We start from the raw sequence: 19,440 nt of genomic DNA, 5'->3' as shown, positions 1-19,440 counted from the left end.
GATTTTTACTGTATTGCCTCTTTAGAACAGTAGATTGATGCTGTAACACAAAAAATGAAGAGCATGAGTATGGCTCCAAAGAATGTAACTTTTTTGTTCTTTAACCATTTGTTTGTTTATTTGTTTTTTTTTTTGTTTATTTTTTTTTTTTTAAAGCAACCAGCAAGAGAAGCGTCTTTAGTTGACTGGCAAAAGACCTGGCATTTGCACAGAAGCTGCAAATGGAAAAGAGCCATCCCCTCCTCCCACCCCAGAAAATCCCAAACTGATGGCAGAAGAAAGAAAAAAACAAAACAACAAACAACGGGTGGAGGAGAGGAAGGGGGGGGGGGAACAGGTTGGAAAATACCAGGTTTGAGTTAACATTTCCTTGACTTCACACAATGCTTGTGCAAAAAGAAACAAAACAAAAGCCCCAAACAAATAAAAGCCAAACCCAGAAACATGCTGGAAATAATGAAAACAAATGGAAAGTAATATATAAAATTAAAAATATAAATAGGATGTCTGGCTGACTGGTAGAAGAATAGGTCATTTAGGTTACAAAAAGGAATATACATTCAAGAGGCTCTGAACCCAGTGGGGTAACTGATGTTAAAACTTGTGTTAATAGTTAGGCTAGAATTCTCAAGTTTGTCTTTAAAATCTTCACAATACAAGCAAGCTATTTTTAAAAAATATACACTATACACACCTCACACAGCTTCTCCTATCCTTATTACACACGTTACACTACCCTCCCATCCACTGAACCAAGGGGGTTCCCCACAGCTAAGGTTCCCAGGGTGGGGCCCCCTGGCCCCTGGGGGGGCAGCAATGGCTGCAGAGCCCCAGGCAGGTCCCTTGGCCCTCCACGTCTTAACACAACCTTCTCAAGCATTTACAAGTCACCAAAGGGCTGTCGCCTTTTTATACACACTTCACTTTGTAACGTTTAATTATTTACATCAGGGCCGCCCCCCATCTTGTAGCTGTTTCTAGGCAGGTAAAAAATGTTCCTGTTCCAAGCAAGCATGGGGAAGAGCTGCAGGGGGGTAGGAGGGAAGAAAAGCTGAAGAAAGGAAGGGGGTGGTTTGCTTGCCAGAAGCCAAACCCGTACGTGCACCTATGCTTCTCCTCCAACGCACAAATCCTTACAAGCTCCTGTCCTCTACAACCTCCGGGACAACCAGACCTGGAGAGCTCGGCTTCACAACTCTGCTCACAGCTTCCTGGGGTGCTCAGCAAAGCTATCCTCCACAAGCCAAGAAGCACAGGTCGTCCCTTCATTCCTAGGAAGCGTGGTGGGAGCCCATCCCTCCCTCAGCAGCAGGTCTCACACTGCAAGCCAGGGACACTAAGACCCCCGCAAGCCCCTGCTTCACACAATAAAGTCGCCCTTGGCAGCTGCCCCCAGCTGCCATCAGGCTCTGCCAGGGCCATGCAATAGCAGCAGCAACGTCCTTCAGCTTGTTAACAACCCTGTGCTGATTGCTGGACTCTGCTGAGCTCAGAGTTGCCATAGAAATGTGTGATCCTGGCACTAAAAGCAGGCAACGATCTTAAATGTAAGTAATTTCTTTTTTCCTCCAGTAGGTTTAGATGCTCTCCAGTTTAAGACAAAAGCAGTCAGAAGGGGAAAACAGATCCTTTCCAGAGAGGTTGAAAAATAAAAAGAGTCACAAGCTGGTACTGAACTGCAGCAAAGAACCCAACCTCAGCTCCTCTTGTGTTTAGCCCCAGAGGAAGTTGAAGGCACCGCTGGGTCCCTCACGCTGCCGTGGGTAGGACATCACCCACAGCCAACAGGGAAAACCCAGCCCAGGGCTGGGAGACAAAAGCCACGGGCAAGGAGCAGCCATCGGCCCCCCCAGCGGCTGTGCCCTCCCCCCCCACCCCGAGCTCACAATATTTAAGCACAATTCCTTACAGCATCACTGTGACAAGTCCCGGGGATTAGATGCATGCTGAACTACGACTGGCAATTACAGTAGCTTTTTGCTAGCTGGCACATACTGTATCTATAAATTTTAGTACAAAAACTTAAAAAATACAGAAACTAGGTCAATTTGTTAACTACATATTTACAGATACTTACAATTCTTTTCACTCACAATAATTAAACTAATTGTCAGTGAAAATTCAAACTGTGCATGTTCTGAGGTACCCGTACTCAAGGGCAGGGAGCGGGGCAAGGGACCGGAGGGGCGAGGCAGGGGGGGAAGATCCCCCCGGGTTTGTTCACATCTGTGGGGGCAATGCTCCCCCCTCCTGGTTCCTGGACTCAGTGTGTGCACTCAAGAGAAAGCAAGGAGAGAGGGGAACCGATGTTGGGGCTGTCTTTTTTCCCTAGAACATGGCTTGAGGATGTTTTTGAGGACGCTGGATGGGTGCAAAGCCAACGGTCACGTACCAAACTGCCTTCCTCCCCCCCGCAGAGGATCCTCCAGGTGAAGTGCAAGTATTGAGACCCACAGCTCGGTGGTTAAGGTGCTTGTTTGCCGGCAAATCCAATTTACTAAATCCCTCTTTAGCTGACAAAGGCCCATCCTTCCCCAGCAAAGCCTGGGCCAAGGGGCAGGGCAGGGATGCAGCATCACAGCCCCAGCTGGCTGAACCACATTGTGCAACAGGAACTGGGGTTATCTGCTCTCATCGTTCCCTGGTGGGGTGATGTTTACTATGACCACTGGATCCATCAGCTTATTCTTTTTTTTCTCTTTTGCTGTAAACAGCTACCCACAACCCTCCCAAGTGCCTCACACCTATTTCTCAACCGACTCCCGCTCAATCAACTCATAAAAGTGCAAACTGAAACAAACACAGCAGAGGGACAGACTGGTGTCCCTGTCTGGGCATCCAACACTCCTCCATCCTTGGCACAGGGCTCCGGTGTCACTGCTGGCCAGCACTGGGGTGGAGTCCCACAGGCAGAAGCACAGCTCAAGACAACACTATTTGTTGAGACAGAATGAGGATGTCTCAATCAAACTCAAACCTCATCTAAAAAACTCACCAAGAAACCTTCCAAAAAGGTCAGAAGGGAAATCTGCCTCCAAATTTTCTGACAGCACAAAGAAGAGAGCCCATGGTTGGCATGCTGCTGAGCTGGCTGGGCCTCCCTGGGGAGTAAATATCACAGCTGGATAAACGCTTCTGAGAACTATTTATCACCCAAACTGCTTGATGTCTCACCAAGATGGGGTCTGTAGAGGATAAAGGAGAAGGTTAGAAGGGTCTTCACAGCTCGAGGAGCTCATGGTGTCCAGCATAGCACTCACCCCTCTGCTACGAGAAAGACCAGGCTAAGATTTACTGCAGGTGCAGAGCAAGCAGGCAGAAGAACCAAGGCTGTCCTCTGCTCCCTGGGCTTGAGTGACAGAACACACTGCCCAAGCAGAATAAATAATGCACCAGAAGCATCTCTACGTGTGCATCTATGTGTGTGTATGAGCTGTACACATACACACATGTCTCTCACATCTTCCAACTTAGCTTCTCTCTTTTGCTCCTCCACACAGTGCCTTGAACTTGGTGTGGGCACAGGGTGCCAAGACCATGGGCTGTGGATCCCTGGTGGGAGACACAGCCGGGGACTCTGAGCTCAGCCTGCTGAGCCCTTCACTGGCCCCCTCATCACCTCCCCAGCACATCCCTACATTGCCTCAACTGCTTTCCTATCACTGTACCACCTTTGTTTTCTTCTCTGCTGTCTTCTGACTTTCTGCTACCCTCTGGAAGCTCTCTTATCTCCTTTACAGCACGTCCATAGCAGCTAGCCTGCCCTCCCATGCCCCCAAAAAAATCAAGCTGCAATGAGCAGGGCAGTATTTAAGCGAGGGCTTTTTGGCTGCCCTCAGCCCTGGCACAGCTTGTGCAGATCTATGTGCCCTTGCCCTGCTGCAGGGGTTGCTTTTGGTCATGAACAGGAGTGCTACAGAACAGCAGAACTGAAGTGCCCTGACAGAAATGCACAGCATGATGGGTGTGTGCACGTATACCCACACATACATACAGAGTATATAAATATATACAGATGAGATACCATATATATATCCAGAGAGATGTGCGTATTCAACAGAGTAATGTTAGACAGTGGTACAATACAATTTATTGCCTTTCAAGAAATGGCACGTAAGCAGGGTTGAGGGGCAGGGCAGCCTGGAGTGCAAGGGGCCCTTTTCCCTGGGGAGGGGGTTTAAAATAAACAGCATCATCCCAGGATGGAGCAGTTTGCACCCGTGCAGATCACAGCTAGTGTGCAATGCACCTTCATCAGGAGTGGGAGGGCTGGGTGGGACACAGAGCTGTGCCAGCCTGGCCCCAAGCCAGGCAAGGAATGGCTGCAGGGAATTTTCTGTGGAAAGCTTGGTATCATACCACAGCAAATTCTTCAACCCCTTTGAAGCTCAGAGGAGCAAATGCAGGTGAAGCGGAGCCGTGGCCCCATTTCAGAGCTGCATCCAAGGAAGAAAGCATGGAATGTTCAACATGGAAGGGAAAGGTGGCTGCTGACTCCCCGGGACCATGGAGAACAAGAAAATGTGGTCCTTTTCACTGACTTTAATTAAATAAAACCCAAAGAAAAATGAAATCAGAAAGAGGTTAAAATACTGGCTCCTCTTTTTTTTTTTTTTTTTTTTTTTCCATCTCTGGGCTAAACTACATTAGAACTTTAGGTCTTTGCAAAGAGGAGAGAAAAATAACCAGAATAAGAGATTTCAAGGGTCAAGGTGGTGACTTGAAAACACTGCAATAAAGTTTGCAAAGTAGTCCACACAGAAGAGTTTCCCCAGTGTTAAATACAAACATAAAAGATGTAAGAGAACATCTTTGCTGAGGTACTGGAGTAGTTTCCACAATTTACAGATTACAGCATTTTTAAAACCAAAGTTAGGGCACGACTGCAAACAGTACAGGATGGAGTAATTGGTTTCACTTTTAAAAATAAAGAGTTTGCAAACTGATTCAGAGTGTTTGCGTCTCTCTAGCGTACGGCTGCTCATGCATCTCAGAAATATACCCAAGATACATTAAAATTCTCAGCACCAAGGGCCTCCTCATGTACCTCCAAGGCACAGCCTGACCCTGAGTCCCTCTCTGCATCATGGGGTGCCTTCTCTCCAGATCAGGCTTGTTTGGGACAGCTTTCCTTCCCCCAGGTACACACAGGGACACACACATTTAGACCAGTTGATCTGAATCAGTTTTTGCAAACTATTTTAATTAAAATATTAACTTGTTGGAATAGTCCAGGTCTGCACATGATATACATGTAAAAATGGTTACTACACAATTCTTTTTGAATACAAAAAAGCCAATATGGGATAGCCATCGTTTGGATTCAGCATTCAGTCATGCTTGACATTACAGAAGGATGGGTTGAGAGAATCCTGTTGAAATAGCTCAATTTAAGCCAGAGACTTGGACCAAATTTAAACCATAACAGAAGCAAAAGAATAAACCCACTGATCTTGCAGGTATAGCCTGTCCCCGCTGTCGCTGCTGCTGTTTTGTCACAGAGGAGCTGAAAGTCACAAGGCTGTGTTAGCACCATGCTCTGGGCACACCCTCCACGCTCACATGGAAAATCCCAATCCAATTTTGGCCTTTTGTTTCATTTTGGTCTTTTCTTTCCAACCCCAGGAAAATCCAGGTACCTTTCCTAAATCAGTTTTGCTGCATTTCAACAACACTGACTGCAACGCCAAAGAACGACCCCAAAACATCCAATATCACATTAAAAAAAACATAGCAGAGGAAAGGACAGGACAATCCACAGTCACCACTTGCCCCAGGGGGCAACCAGTCACCTCGGTGGGACCACTGCCTCATCCCACGCTTCTGTTAGTACTACAAAGCTCCTCACTAGGGGCTGCTCAAACACATTTTGGCAGAGTTTCCACCTTTGATTAGTGATATGCTACGTCAAGAGGCTAGAAATCCCAGCTGGAATCACCGGCAGAGAGTTAGGGATTGGGAGTGGATGTTAATTTAGCTAACGAAAGAACGTCGCCCTGTTGACAGTGCTGAACAGCAGCGAGACATCATTTACTATATAAATATGTCACATGAACAAACACATTCAGAAAACCTTGCTTTTGAGCCCTATCAACATATTAAAGGCAAATCCTAGAGTTAGCAGCTAGTGTATTCTTCAAGATGATTAGTGTGCAAGGAAAAACATTTACAAAGAACCCTGGCTGGTCAGTCCCCAAGATGGAAATCTTTGCCTCAAGCCAAACTTCATCCACCTGTTCTTCCCTCACCCCCCCAGCACTGGCTGACCTGGACCACCCTGGCACTGGCACAAGGGATCTGCAGTTCCCAGCACTAAGGGATGTCACGATGCCACAAAGTCATTTGGTTAACGAGACTCCCTGACCCCTTTATCACCATAAGGATTTCACAACCTCCTTTGCTTCCTTTCAGTAGTACAGCAGCTCCAAAGAGCCTCTGGAAGTAGTGCCTTCTCGCACGGTGTGATACACTGCCAAAATATCACAGCATCTCAAGGGACTGTAAAAGTTGTGAAGTTATTGCAGCAACAAAAATAACAAAAAGGAGCCTCACATGCAGCAAAGATCTACGGTGGTGATGTGGGTTAGTCATCAGCTGGGGAAAAGTCATTGGCTCAGCTCCTCCTGGTACACTGTGGCAACTAAACATTTAAACAGTTGGCTACACTCTACATGTAAACAGGAAATTGCAACAAGCCAAAAAGGTAATAAATTGGTGGATGTAGTGTAATAATGAGAAACCTGATCAATGGCATTTTGTGACTATGGCATCCTTCAAAATACCTCTGGCATTTGAGACTGATTGGCTGAAAAGTCTAAACATTTCTGAATGGAGCAGAAAGGACTATGCTGGGCTCCAAGAATTATTCTGATGCTTAGCTACAATGAGATGTCACAGTATTAGCTGTACAAGTGCATTCCTGACGCTCCTCCGCCCAGCCTCGTCTGAGCTACCAGCAGCACTGTCAGGGAGTGCCAAAGAAGGGATACAATTTTGAACATTTCTAGCCTGCTCTCCCCAAACAGGTTTCCAAAGCACTTCTCGGGAAGCTCACCAGTGCCTTCTGAGAGAACTTCTTACACAATATGGAGCGGGCACTTGGGTAGAAGGGCCCTGCTGAGCCCTGATGTCTCTTGGCCTCTCTTTTCACCCTTCTTCCTCACCTTCAAGTCTTTGAAAACGCCTCTTGGCAGAGGCAATACCCTAGAAATGCATCCAATTTAATGACAAATAAAAATGGAACAGAAGATCCAGCTGTTCCTCCTGTGGATGTTGGTTTAAAGGCAGCTTGCCTGATTTTTACAGGGTGGCAGATCGAAATTTATGGGCATGGAAGGAGGTCTCTATTCTCCCTCAGACTTCCTAGAGGATGGCACAACCAGGGCAGTCTGAGGTCCTTCTGTCCTGTCAGTGTGATGACCACCAGTCAACTCTTCTGACTAATTGCATATATTTCTCAGATGCCCTCCCAAGACCCCTCCAAAAAGTAAAAAAAAACAACCCCAAAACCGACAACAAAAAACCAAAAAAACCACCGCGCCCCCCTCCCCCCAAACCCTGCAGCCAAATACTATGACATCCCAGTTAGTAAACACAAAACGTAATGCTTTACAAAATGAATACAATATTCCATGTGCACCCAGCTTCCACACGTCAGCACCACACTGAGGAGGCTGCTGGGCTGGTGTCTGTAGGCAGTTTCTGGCAGACAGCTCCAGTGGAATTGCCACCCTCAGTTATTGTTTAAGTTATGTATAAGACATGTGTGAACCATTGGATATTTGTGAAGTAACACTTGTGCTCCTGCTCATGCCCTGTTCCGTCCGTCCCCCAGAAGCTGTCCGCCTCAGAGCCTGGGGGCTGTTGCGGACCCCTATAGCACTACTTCGAGGTACCCCCTGCATGGGCCCCGAGGGGTGACCCCATGGCTGGGGTCCACCTTGCATTGGATGGCCCCAAGCTTGCGGTGGGCCACCCATGGGATGACCCCAGTGAGGTCCTGCACCCCCAGTAGGATTGTGGGACCAGCCAGAAGCTCCCGGGTAGCTGTGGCTGAACGCCTCGGGGGAGAGATTAGAAAGAACCATGTTACTAAAACCCAGCCTCATGCTCTCTGAGTCAAAGGCTTCGATCTCGCGAGCTTGACGCTCCAGGAGGCTTCGTATCCGCTCGGTGCGCTCGTTCTGCAGTGCCAGCATCTCCTCCTCAATCTGGGAAGGGAAAAAGAGAAGAGAAGAATGTGTAGCAGCAGGACTCCTTCCCAGGCACGGCCGCAGGTCTCTGAAGGACGTGTAACAGCAAGCCAACGAGGAGCCTCCTCCCCATGTTTCCACATGAGACTGGACCTAGATCAGATGTCCACTGACACACAATCTGTTCTGAAGGCAAAGGGTAAGTCCCACAGACCTGCACAGGCCAAAATGTGGTGCATACCAGTTGGAGGGTCTTGGTCCCTATTCTCTGGTAAATATAAAAGTTTTATGGACACAAATCCAAAGTTTGCAATGACACTAACAGCTTGATGTAGATTAAGCTTTTAAGATGCAGCAAAGTCTACAGCTTTCATAAAAGCCTACAGGGAAAGCACCTTCAGATAAAGCCAAGCACAGTCAGATACCTGCCAACACAGCTTAATGTGACCTTCAATGTTTGTAGCTGAATCTGATGATGACAACTGCTATTTTCTCCAGGATTCAACGTACGAGCCCACATTCTGTTTCCTCTCCAGTGTTCAGGGACCAGATTTTCTTAGCTCTTGTTTATCACCTCTTATCTCCCCCTTTCCTAAACTGGTTTCTCATGTTTCATTACCCTGGTATTTTCTCATCTTTCCAGATGAAGGAAGGAGGCAGTGATATTTGAATTGTGTGGCAGATTATTAGCTAGGTGATACACAAGCTGGCAACTCCAATTTCTTCCCAGTAACACTGTTCCAAATTGGTTTCCAGCAGCACTTTGGTAGGGGCACTGGGATCAACTCTCTGAGCAAGAAAAACATGGGGCTACAGCCTCCTGACAAGCATCAGACAGAGAGGAAAGCCTTTCTTATTTAAATCTTTGCAGCCAGGTGGAGAACCAGAGAATCACTTCATTATCTTCTTGCCAGCACCGAAAAAGCTGCTTTTGGCCTCAGTGAAAAAGACCAAATGCACAAAAAGCAGCAGCCAAGACTTTTAGCATAACTCACTGGCATCTCCCCTGCTGTCAGCAGCAATGTGGCCAAGAGGTGTTATCTGGGTCTGTGCTGAAGGTACTGGGCAGAGCATTGTACTTGTAAGCACACTCTTGCCTTAGTCAGGGAATATGCAAAGTGATTTCATCTGGAATTTAGGAAACAATCTGCTCCAATGTGAGTCATCTCCCGAGCCATTTGGGGCTGTCAGAAACCGCCTTACCCACCTGCCTGCTTCTTAGTGCTGGGTGACACTGACTCTCCCTATACAGCAGCTTTGCTCACTCCTGCTAAGCCATGCACTGGGCAGCTGGCTTGGAAAAGGCAGAAGAGGAAGAAGGTGCCTTCTCTAACTTCAGCTCTTTAAAACATTACGTTTTTTTCTAGCCCTGCTATATAAGCAGAATCCTCCTTTTTCAGTGTCTTCACCATGTCCAGCTGTTCACAAGCTTTCTGTCTTTGTGATAGTGCAACCAATACACAAGGCTCGGTGCAGCTGGACTTCACAGAAGGGCACAGCTAAACACCCTGCATCGAACTGACACCACCTAGAAATGACCTCAGCATTCAGGACTCTGAAGATGAAGCGTCTTGAAGCATGTGGGAAGGAAATGTGTGAATCTGAAGTCTTTTAAAAGCACTCATGGGACATGCTCATTACTAGTGCAGCACAAACAACACGGCATCAGGGTATGGTCTCAGTCAGTGACACTCAAAGGCTGTGTGTGCATGGATGGGGCTGGAGTCTCCCTCCTCAGCCCAAGTCAGACACTTTTGCTCTGGTGAGTTACCATGGTGATGGGCACCATCAAAAACCAAGAGCACTGAGCTGAGCAGGAAGCAGTCCTGTGAACACACTAGCTTCTGGAATCTGGCTTATTACTGAGCACCAGGGGCTGACTTTGCCACAGGCTACGTATATATTTGAGCATATAAATTCAGACACTAATCCTGGCCACTCCCCTGCCCCTTCTCTGGCTGCCAGCCTCAGGCAGCACGTGCAAGCAAATACCGGGTAGCATCGCTGAGCGACACACAATCACAACTCAGTTCTCACAAAACCAGATCCACGCTCCTTCCCCCAGAGAACACCCTGACAAAAGCAGGACCCATCTACCTTTGCACCCATGTGTTTTGCCTTGAGCTGCTGCTGAGGGACTGCAGCCTCATCACTAGTCTGTGAGTGAGCTACAACACGCCGGAACTGCACGTGTTGCTAAATGAAGGCTCCCACCCATGGGAACTGAAGGAACACCCCACCTTTGCTGGTCTAATGTAGCAGTCGCACAGGGACACACAGGGCACACAAACACACACAGAAAAAATATACGAGGTCCTAATTTTATCTTTCTTTTTTTCCTATGACACAGCATTACTAAGCTTCCTATCACCATTGCTGATGCCAAATGCTTCGCAGGGGCTTTCTGTGCAAAGAGGTTTCCATCCTGGTCCACACTGGAAGACTGACAGAACACCATTCTTGGTTGATGTGTGCTTCCATAGGCAGCTGGCCTCACTTCAACTGTTGCCATAACACTCCCTGCAGTGCAAGGTGTGCTGCTCCCACAGACAAGGAGCCATGACCAGCAGTGATTGTGACATTCTTCTTCCCAGAGCCAGATTGTGCCACCAGAGGGCAATGCCCACCCGATGTAAAGACACCAAAAGGCAGGGCTGTGAGGGGAGCTGTCCTCTTCTGGACGGGAGCAAAACAGCTAGAGATGGGGTCTAAAGACAGCTATTACATCAGTGCCTCATGGGAACTCAGTTTTCACAAATCCAGTTACTTCCAGAGATTCATCTCTACTAGCAGGACTGAGCTGCCTGCTCGGAGGTGCTTCCTTGGCTGACCATGAGGTGGAGCAGTTTTATTCCCTCTACCAGCCCAGCATCCATCTGTTCGCCTCCCGGAGAAACGAAGTGTGAAGAACCTCTAGGCCACAGAGTAATTGCCCTAATTTAATAATCGCCGATCAGCAAAGTTGGGAAGTGTTGTGTGAAGTGCCATGGCTGGCACCCACAAGGCAAATCAAAAGGGAAAAAAATCTGCAGGAAGAAGGCTGTGTATTTCCTTTCACTGGCTGGAGCATTACCCTTCCCCTGGCTTGTGAAGGCCACTCACACACATTTCTCTACACACCAAGTGTCTGGCACTGCATTCTTCAAAATGGAGCACCTTAATTGACACAGCCAATTATAAGTTGAAATCTAGGAAGCAGCAGGTCACTCATGCTTGTGGGTCTAGCTCCTTGAGTTTGCTCAGGGAGATGCTGCAGACAGCAGCATTTCCATAACAAAGGTCACTTCATAGGGAAACTGCAGCTTGGTCTCCACAGACTGACAAATGGAGCAGAGCTGCAGTAAAATATCACCCTAAAACACAGGGTCTCAAACTTATTTTACCCTCCCTTCCCAAAGGTACCTACTGCTGATACCACGCTAACTTCAAAAAATCCCCTAGCTTTAGGTTGTTACTGTCTGTCCTCTAATGAGCCAGGGAAGCTAATCTGCAGCTCAGAGACAGAACAGTTCACTTTCCCTTCTGCCCAGAGAGGCACAGCTCCCTCTGGCACACTCCAAGCAGCTCTATCCCAGCCAGAAGCTGCTCACACAGGATGGCTGAGCTGGCAGAAAGTTTAGCCTATGTGTCACTGAGCTATTATCCCAGAGAGGCAAATACCCAAATGATTTGTGTTACTATATACCACAAGTTAAAAGCAATTTCTCTCCCTACTGATAAGCACAGTACAACTTAAGATCTGAAACACAGAGTGTGCTAATGCCACTCATGTGCCCATTTTACCTTCTGCTCAAGGAGGGCCCGACGGAGGGACACCCTCTGTTCAAGATCACGCAGCTCCCGATCATGCTGGGCCTCTGCCTGCATCTTGATTTTACTCTGATATGCATTCAGCAGCTCCAATTCTTGCTGCAGCTGCATCTTCAAAACCTGGCACTCTGCTTCCTGCGCTTCATCCAAACGCAGCTGGGAAAGACAGACAATAGAGACGTTTCACTATGGGGTAACCACTCATGACACTCTGGGGGAGGACGGCAGGGAGGGGGAGAGAATGGGATGGGACTTTGTTTTCTTAGCAATACAATTGGTCTCTATTGTACTTTGCTTCACTGAACAGAGGACCTATAGTGACAAAGACTGGTGACAGTGAGCCCACAGCACTGATGCCAGTGATGCTGATGAGCAGTGGCGCCTTGGGAACCACCAACCATACTGCAGAGACCAGGCTGCTGGAGGTGCTAACAGCCACAGCCCTCCTCTGGCTGGAGGCAAAGAGAAGATCTCTTGCTCTGTCCAACTGCATTAACCCATCACCTGTATGCAGGAGACTTAAGTCCATATTCCTGCCAATGCAGGACTTCAGGTGAAAGAATATAATGACAGATGTCTAAAAGCAACATGGTTCTGGACTTTAAACCTTCCCATACAGAAATTAAGCCAGCTACCCTGCCTCACAGTGTCAAATTTGTACAGAGTGACGTCAGCAGGATGCAATACGGAAGAAGTGCAAAGAAAACTGTACATTTAGTTGTAGCAAGGACTCAAAGCATTGCTCATATGGTCATCCCTCAGAGAAGGAATGTTTTAAAGGAGTCACAGAACTTTCACAACACCTTTTACGTTATTTCAGATTTACAGTCAAAACTCTGAACTTCTCCATGACTCAATGAGCATCTTCCACCACTGGGACATGCTTTGATTGGTATAATTGACAAACCAAAGCCTCAATGACTTAAGACAGCAAGCTGCATACTACTTAAGGATGCTCTGACAGGGACATCGATGTAGTCAGACTTCATGCAAAAGCAGTTCTCTGGCCACGTCTGCATCTCTGCAAGGGCAGCTCCAACCTGCCTGAAGGGAGCAACACCTCCTTCCTCTGCATTTGAATGCTGCTGCTTAAATACAGAGGAATGACTGTGCTGGGCATGGCAAGGAAGCAGACAGCCTGCTGTCAGGATACAGACTGGTTAAAATGCAAACATCCCCTATGTGGCTGAGGAACCCTGGGTCCCTTGGAGGCGACTCACAGCTTGTGTAGAGAGCATTTCATTAATGCTGTGATCATACTGCTCAGCCAGGATAGCCAGCTTCCGGGTCTGCTCCTCCTTGAGCCGTTTGAGGACAGCTTTATGTTCACTCTTTGGCGTGGTCTCCAGCAGATGGTTTCTCAGTGCTTTGTACTGTCTGGTTTGGATCTTGCATGTATCCTGAAACTGCTTCTTTATCTGTAGTTCTTTAGACTGGAAAGATGGAGGGGACACAAACAAAGAAAAAAAAATATGCATGTTTCAAATGGGAGAAATATCCATTCAAATGGATATTTAGGATTACATTAAGGATATGAGTTCAAGAATCCACAAATGTATATTAACATCTACAGTGCAAGGAGGGAAGCAAAATACACAGGAGGCAATGACTATTTGCTGCAGCTGCTTTGACACTGCTACTGTGCGAAACAATTACAATATAGACACTTTTATAACAAAGCTCCAGCCTAAATACAGCTGTCTCTGCACAAAGAGCCTCACATTTGTCACTGGACTGGATCCAGTGCTGGGTGTTGCTTTTCAAGAAAAGTTCTTGAGGGACAGGACTAATATTTATTAGCACCAAAAGCCATACGCACACATGACACCGCTTGTATGGCACATACATACGAACAGAACTTAACGTTATGGAAAGTAGCTGATACAGTGCAATGGGAAGGGACAGGGGAAAAAGAGCAACACTTTTTCCACTGAGGGTTTGATGAAGAGATGTACTCTAACCCTTGACATGAAGAGCCTGGTTTTCATAAAAATACTTGAAAAATGGCTGGGAAGGATTAGATGCTTGAAGACAGACACCACAAGCAACATCAGCATTGTGCCAGTCTAGCAAACACAATTCCCCAGTCCTCGTGGATGCTCACTGGAGATGGAGTTTTCCCTTTGCACTCAATAACAGCTTCCTATAGTTTGGAGACCTAACTTTCTGATTGCACAGAGGGCTGGGAGACTTCAATCCTGGAAAAGTTATCTGGATCTGGTTTTGCTGTATAACCTTGAGGAAATTGTTTTTTTTCTTTCACCTGCTTTACCTGCCTCCAGAGCAGCTTGTGAGAGCTGACATTTATTAAGTGTTCTAGGACCCTGAGTAGGCAGGTGCTCTGGAGTTCCCTGGATCCTTCTAAAGGAAGGCTGGCAGGGATACTTCTAATTAAGCAAAACCCTGAGCTCATAAACAGATAAGAACACCAAGGAATAAAAAAACCCTAAACCCCCCCAGCAGGGCAGTCAGTAGGCACTGTGGTCAAATCCCAAAGCACTGGGGGCAGAAACAGAGTATAATAACAGCTTCCTGTCCCTTGAACAAGTTGGAAGAGCTCTGGGATCTTAACTAGCAAGGCAGATACAGTGCATGTGTCCTGTCAGTTCCTGCACTGCCTGCTCCTGGCACCAGCTCAGGGCTCAGCAGGGCAGGTGATAAGAGCAGCACTTGTAGCTACCTAGAAAGGTGCAATGAGAACAGATGATGGGTCTGACCCCATCCAGACACCAGCATGCTTTGCTGAGTAAACCAATTCCACTTCCCTAACCTGATGCAGAAAACAGGACAAAGATGGGTTTCATTCAAACAAAAACATGTGCCACAAAGAGGAATACATTACTTCTATCCTTTCTAAATTCACAGGAAGTTACTTCCCTCCAGGAAACCTTTAAGGTTGTTTCTCCCTGCCCTTAAGGGAAGTGCCAGCAGGTTACACATTCCTGTCAGGTCACAGCAAAACACTAGCAATTTATTTTGTCCTCCCTTTCTGTGAAGTCTTGCTTGGACACCAGACTGTTTACAGGCTTCCAATCCAAAGGCTTTAACAACAGGAAACAGAAGGGAGGGGTAAGATTTCCAGTCAGATTTCTGACAAGATCATTTTGACCTAGTATTGTGAAATAGCAGCAAGAGGGTATTTGCATCACAATTAACACACTCGAAATAATAACAGAGCAGTTTGCACTGAAGGCTGAATTCTAGTTATCAGTCCTTCTGGTGCTGTAACAGTAGCAGACACTGACCGTTAAAAAATCTGCTTTCAGGACAAAGGACCTGACTAAATAACAAAAGGGAAAGCCTGAAACAACTGCCCTTGAGGGAAAGCGTTACTGGAGAGAGAAACAGAACAAACAGCCAAATTATCTACTCAATTAAGGAAACTTGCCTGAATTAGTCAGAAGCAAGGGAAGGAGTTAACACTGGGGAACAGCCTCGATAAATAGGGGATTGTGCTGCAAACGGCAGGGCTGTCCAGCAGGCTGCATTATTAGCACTGAGTGTACGCAAAGGTGCTGGATTGACAGCTCAAGCCTCAAATCCTTCACTAATCGCAGAACAGCCACCTACAGCAACGTGCAGGCTTCCCAGGCTCCCTGCAAAGCCCTCCAGCCCTGTCCCCACTGGGAAAGGGAAGGGGTTGGAGAGCCCACAGAGGTCAGAGGGCAGCTGAGCCTCTGCAGCCCAGAGACCACCAATCCTGCTGTTCCAACTGCCAGTTGGGAAGGGAAGGGAGGTGCTGCCCACCCGTGTTTGCACCACATCACCTTGGGGAGGCAGAGCCCATTCATGCTAATCTCAGAAGGATCAACCTAATACAGCTGCTTCAGTTTTATTCAGCTCAGAGTGCAGCACAGCTTCCCTGTGAAGTCATCAGCTATTTATACACTATATCCTTGGAGATTCTCAACAGCGATCAGATGGTCCCTTGTTCTCACAAGCTGGGTTTTCACTATTTAATATTATTCTAATATTGACAAAACAGGTATTTGCTTATTATTTTTGGCTGAAGTTCTATTTCAAGTTGTTGGTTTTTTCTCTGTAAGAAGATAACTTGCAGGTGGTGAAAACTAAGTCAGATGGGAAATATTATGAAGAGGAAAGACCTAGAACAACAAAGGAACCCCATGCTCAGTATGCCATCCACTCATTTTGTTACTGGCACAGCTGAACACTGGGTGGAGAGAAGAATTCTGCCTCCTCAAAAGAAACATACCAGGCAGCTTTGTGAAAGGCCCTATACTCCCTTCTCAGACACTTCAGAATAAACCACTGGACTCCTTTGGATGAAGTGAAGGCTCACAATGAAAACACTAAGAGCCTCAATTACAGAGGCCCTGCAGTTCTGGTCAGCCACTGCAGCTCCAAGGGCAGCACAAGAAGCCCATGGGAGCACAACACAGCACAGGTCAGTGCTGGGAGCTTCCCGAGGACACTGCAGTTGGCTGGTCTCTCTCTGCCTTCCATACCTGCTAGCATATCAGCCTTAATATAAAAACAATAACAAGGTGTGCTAGCCAAGACCAATAGCACAGTTCATTTTGATGCAGACAGGAACACAAAGCTTTTCTTGCTCTTGCTTTTTGGAATGACACTGCTTCATTACAGGAAAATAGGTTTATCTTTTTTCTACTATAGGTAGGGAGAAGAGGATCACAAAACAGTGTAAAAGGAATGGGGGGGAAGGCACTGCAAAGATTAAATGCATTGTAAACTGCCACAAAAAGGAAAGTAATAATTGCTGAGAACAACAGCTTTTCAACCAAACTGAGGGCAAAGTGCTGCTGTGGTCTGCACTGCACCCTGAGCCATCACTGCTAGGGCTCATACACGTGGTGCTTGCAGGGTGCACTGGCACCCTGGCAGTTCCACACCTTGACAAACATGACACCTCTTATAAAAGGTATCCACTACAGGGCAAGACACCTCCGCCAATTAACGAGCTCTACGCTACCTCGGACCCGCACACACCGCGAATGAGAACTGAGCTGCCATGTACCGCTTTGCCACCACCAGCAGCAGCTTGTACCCAGAACTCCTACACCCCTCAGTACCTTCAGGCTTTTGGGCTGCTGCCGGACCTCCATGACGTGCTTCCGCCTCAGCTCCCGCTCCCGGCGCTTGTTGTACTCCAGCTGGTTGGTGAGCTCGGTCTGGTGCTGGAGCCGGATCAGCTCACAGCGCATCTTCTGGATGGTGCTGAGATGGCGGAACTCCAGCTCCTGCATGGACTCGTGCTGGCGCAGCAGCATGGCATGCTCCAGGTCCTTCTGGGTCTGCCTCTTGTTTAACTCCTAACAGGAGGACAGAGGCAACTGTAACATTTTTTTTCTTTTTTTTCTTTTTTTTTACTTACTTGGATTTCTGTTCACAATGGTTGCACTTTGTTCACATTTCTCTCTTCCCAAGGCATTTGAGGACAGAACACAGAGTTTCTACATCTTATCAGAAGCAGACAGCACCGCCACCACTAATTTTTCCTTCCTCATTTCACTTTTCTTCTTCCTGTTCTAGATGCTCAACCGGATTCAGAGCAAGCATTTTCTGGAAAGGCCTGTGACTGTTGTGTCTGTTGACTTTTTGGATCTAGCAATTCTCCCACAACAGGGCACTAATTTGAACACACGATCCCCTAAACACCACAGGGTTTACCAGGTGGTGTCGCAAAACATACCAAACCATTATTTTACCAAGAAAACTTTAGATGTGGTACTTAACAGCTCAGTGAGGCTGGAGCTGGATTGCAGGAGCTCCTGTGAGACACATTTCACACAGGTGGTTCCAGGTCTCATCTCTGCCTGTTCTCTTACCTCTCGAACCAGGTCCTGCTCCAGATTGTGGCGGCCAAGGAGCATCCGCCTCTTAAAGCGGCGACACTCCAGCTCCAAGTACTGCCTCTGACGCCTCAGTAAGTTGGCTTCTTCCTCTGCTTGGAAATGCTGGATGTTCTCCTTCTGCTTGGAGAGCCACTCCTGCTTCTCCTTCTTTGGAGTGCTCTGGTTTTCATTCAGCTCCTGATAACAGCAAGGCAATTTATTGTGGAACAGTCACATTAAGCTCCTTTGCCCTGAACAACTGGACGGACCTGCTCAATAAACTATGTTTCAAAGGTGGTCTACCTTGCCTTTCTCACCACCCCAGCCTCTGCAAAATGCTTCATATCTCATATCTAAGGGAACACCAGGAGACACTTCATAGTGGGGCAAATTCAACTACAACTGGTTTTTGCTTTGGTCACATTAACTGGTCAAATTGCTGGTTCATGTCCACAGTTTCCAGACACGTGCATTAGCTCAAAATGTAAAACTGATGGTTTGCCACTGAAAACAAAAGACACTTGGAGGTCCTGCCATACTGCCTGACAAATGTTTTTACAGGCTCCCAAAGGACTAAGAGTAGAAGGAAAGCCTTGTCATTCTGTTCAAACAAAACTCCAGCCACATGAAACACATGAGAAAAATTTTGTGTCTTACTTAATAAAAACATACATTTTAAGTAACTCATCAAGGCAGAGACACTCACTGAGCTGCCATAACTCACAAAAACAAGATAAAAGAAATTCACAGGTGAAACCCAAGGCCACAGTTTCCACATATGCACTATATACAATAGACAGCTTGAAGCATCTTTGTCCTGCTTGCTTGAACTGCACAGAGATATCCACACAGTAAACAGACCTGTCCCATTTCAACTTAAAGATGAGACAGAAATCCTCTGTATTTCATCAGTGTTTTTTGGTGCTCTGTGATTTACTGCCCACTTAGAAAAATATTCTATGTTGTTATAAAGAGCCCACACTACTATAGTTTTTTGCTAGATCTTTCTTGGCTCTGCTGCTCTTTTGCCCTTTTTTTTTTTTCTCTCTCCTGGGAATGTCTATGTTTGGGAATATTCCCCTTTGGAGCAAGTTCCAAAATTGCGTCACACAAGTTGTTGGTTGAGCATTAAATGGTTCTTTCAAAAAAATTATTTATAATTCTTATGGTTTCAGCCACTCCACAAAAAGAACCAGGAAGTTTTGATTCTACAGGTTTTCTGCATTTCACAAAGATCATGATGTTTACTACAATACAGTGCTTTTTAATGTATTACACAGCCTTCTCCATTAAAAAAAAAAAGTGTTTTACAGATATTTTCCTTAAAAAAAATAATCTGCAGGTCACCTTTACTGTTTTGTTTTCTTGTTGCTGCTACACAAATATCACTTAAGTGATAAGAAATTCCACTAACTGCTGCAGCGTATGGTCAGTATCTGCAGCAAAAAGGTATGAGAAAAATGTTCATGACTTTTCTTAAACTCCCTTTTTTCATTCCTTACTTTGCCAAATTTGCATGTTTCTGGCTAAAACATAATCATAAACAATGGAGAAGTTTGTACTTTCAAAAGATAAACATACACGTGCCAACATACAAATGAACCCTCTTACTCTAAGGTCAA

General features: G+C 46.5%; 1 protein-coding gene across 3 annotated transcripts in view; it reads right to left on the bottom strand.

Moving 5' to 3' along the window:
- Window positions 1-7,561: 7,561 nt before the first annotated feature.
- Window positions 7,562-19,440, bottom strand: part of TAOK1 (TAO kinase 1) — a 35,196-nt gene continuing 23,317 nt past the window's right edge. For 2 of the 3 annotated variants that reach the window (XM_009997784.1, XM_009997783.1), the window contains 5 exons: window positions 17,813-18,016; window positions 17,057-17,296; window positions 13,223-13,435; window positions 11,976-12,158; window positions 7,562-8,210 (listed from right to left, as the gene is read on the bottom strand). In XM_009997784.1, the coding sequence (XP_009996086.1) occupies window positions 7,749-8,210; window positions 11,976-12,158; window positions 13,223-13,435; window positions 17,057-17,296; window positions 17,813-18,016 (1,302 nt within the window). In that variant the 3' untranslated portion in view covers window positions 7,562-7,748. The remainder of the gene's footprint in view (window positions 8,211-11,975; window positions 12,159-13,222; window positions 13,436-17,056; window positions 17,297-17,812; window positions 18,017-19,440) is intronic. The other variant, XM_009997785.1, reaches the window with a different exon arrangement.

The sequence above is a fragment of the Chaetura pelagica genome, unplaced genomic scaffold, assembly GCF_000747805.2.
Source record: "Chaetura pelagica isolate M959 unplaced genomic scaffold, ChaPel_1.0 scaffold835, whole genome shotgun sequence".
NCBI lineage: Eukaryota > Metazoa > Chordata > Aves > Apodiformes > Apodidae > Chaetura > Chaetura pelagica.
Note: the sequence above shows the minus strand (reverse complement) of the source record. Positions and strands in the feature narration are given on the sequence as shown.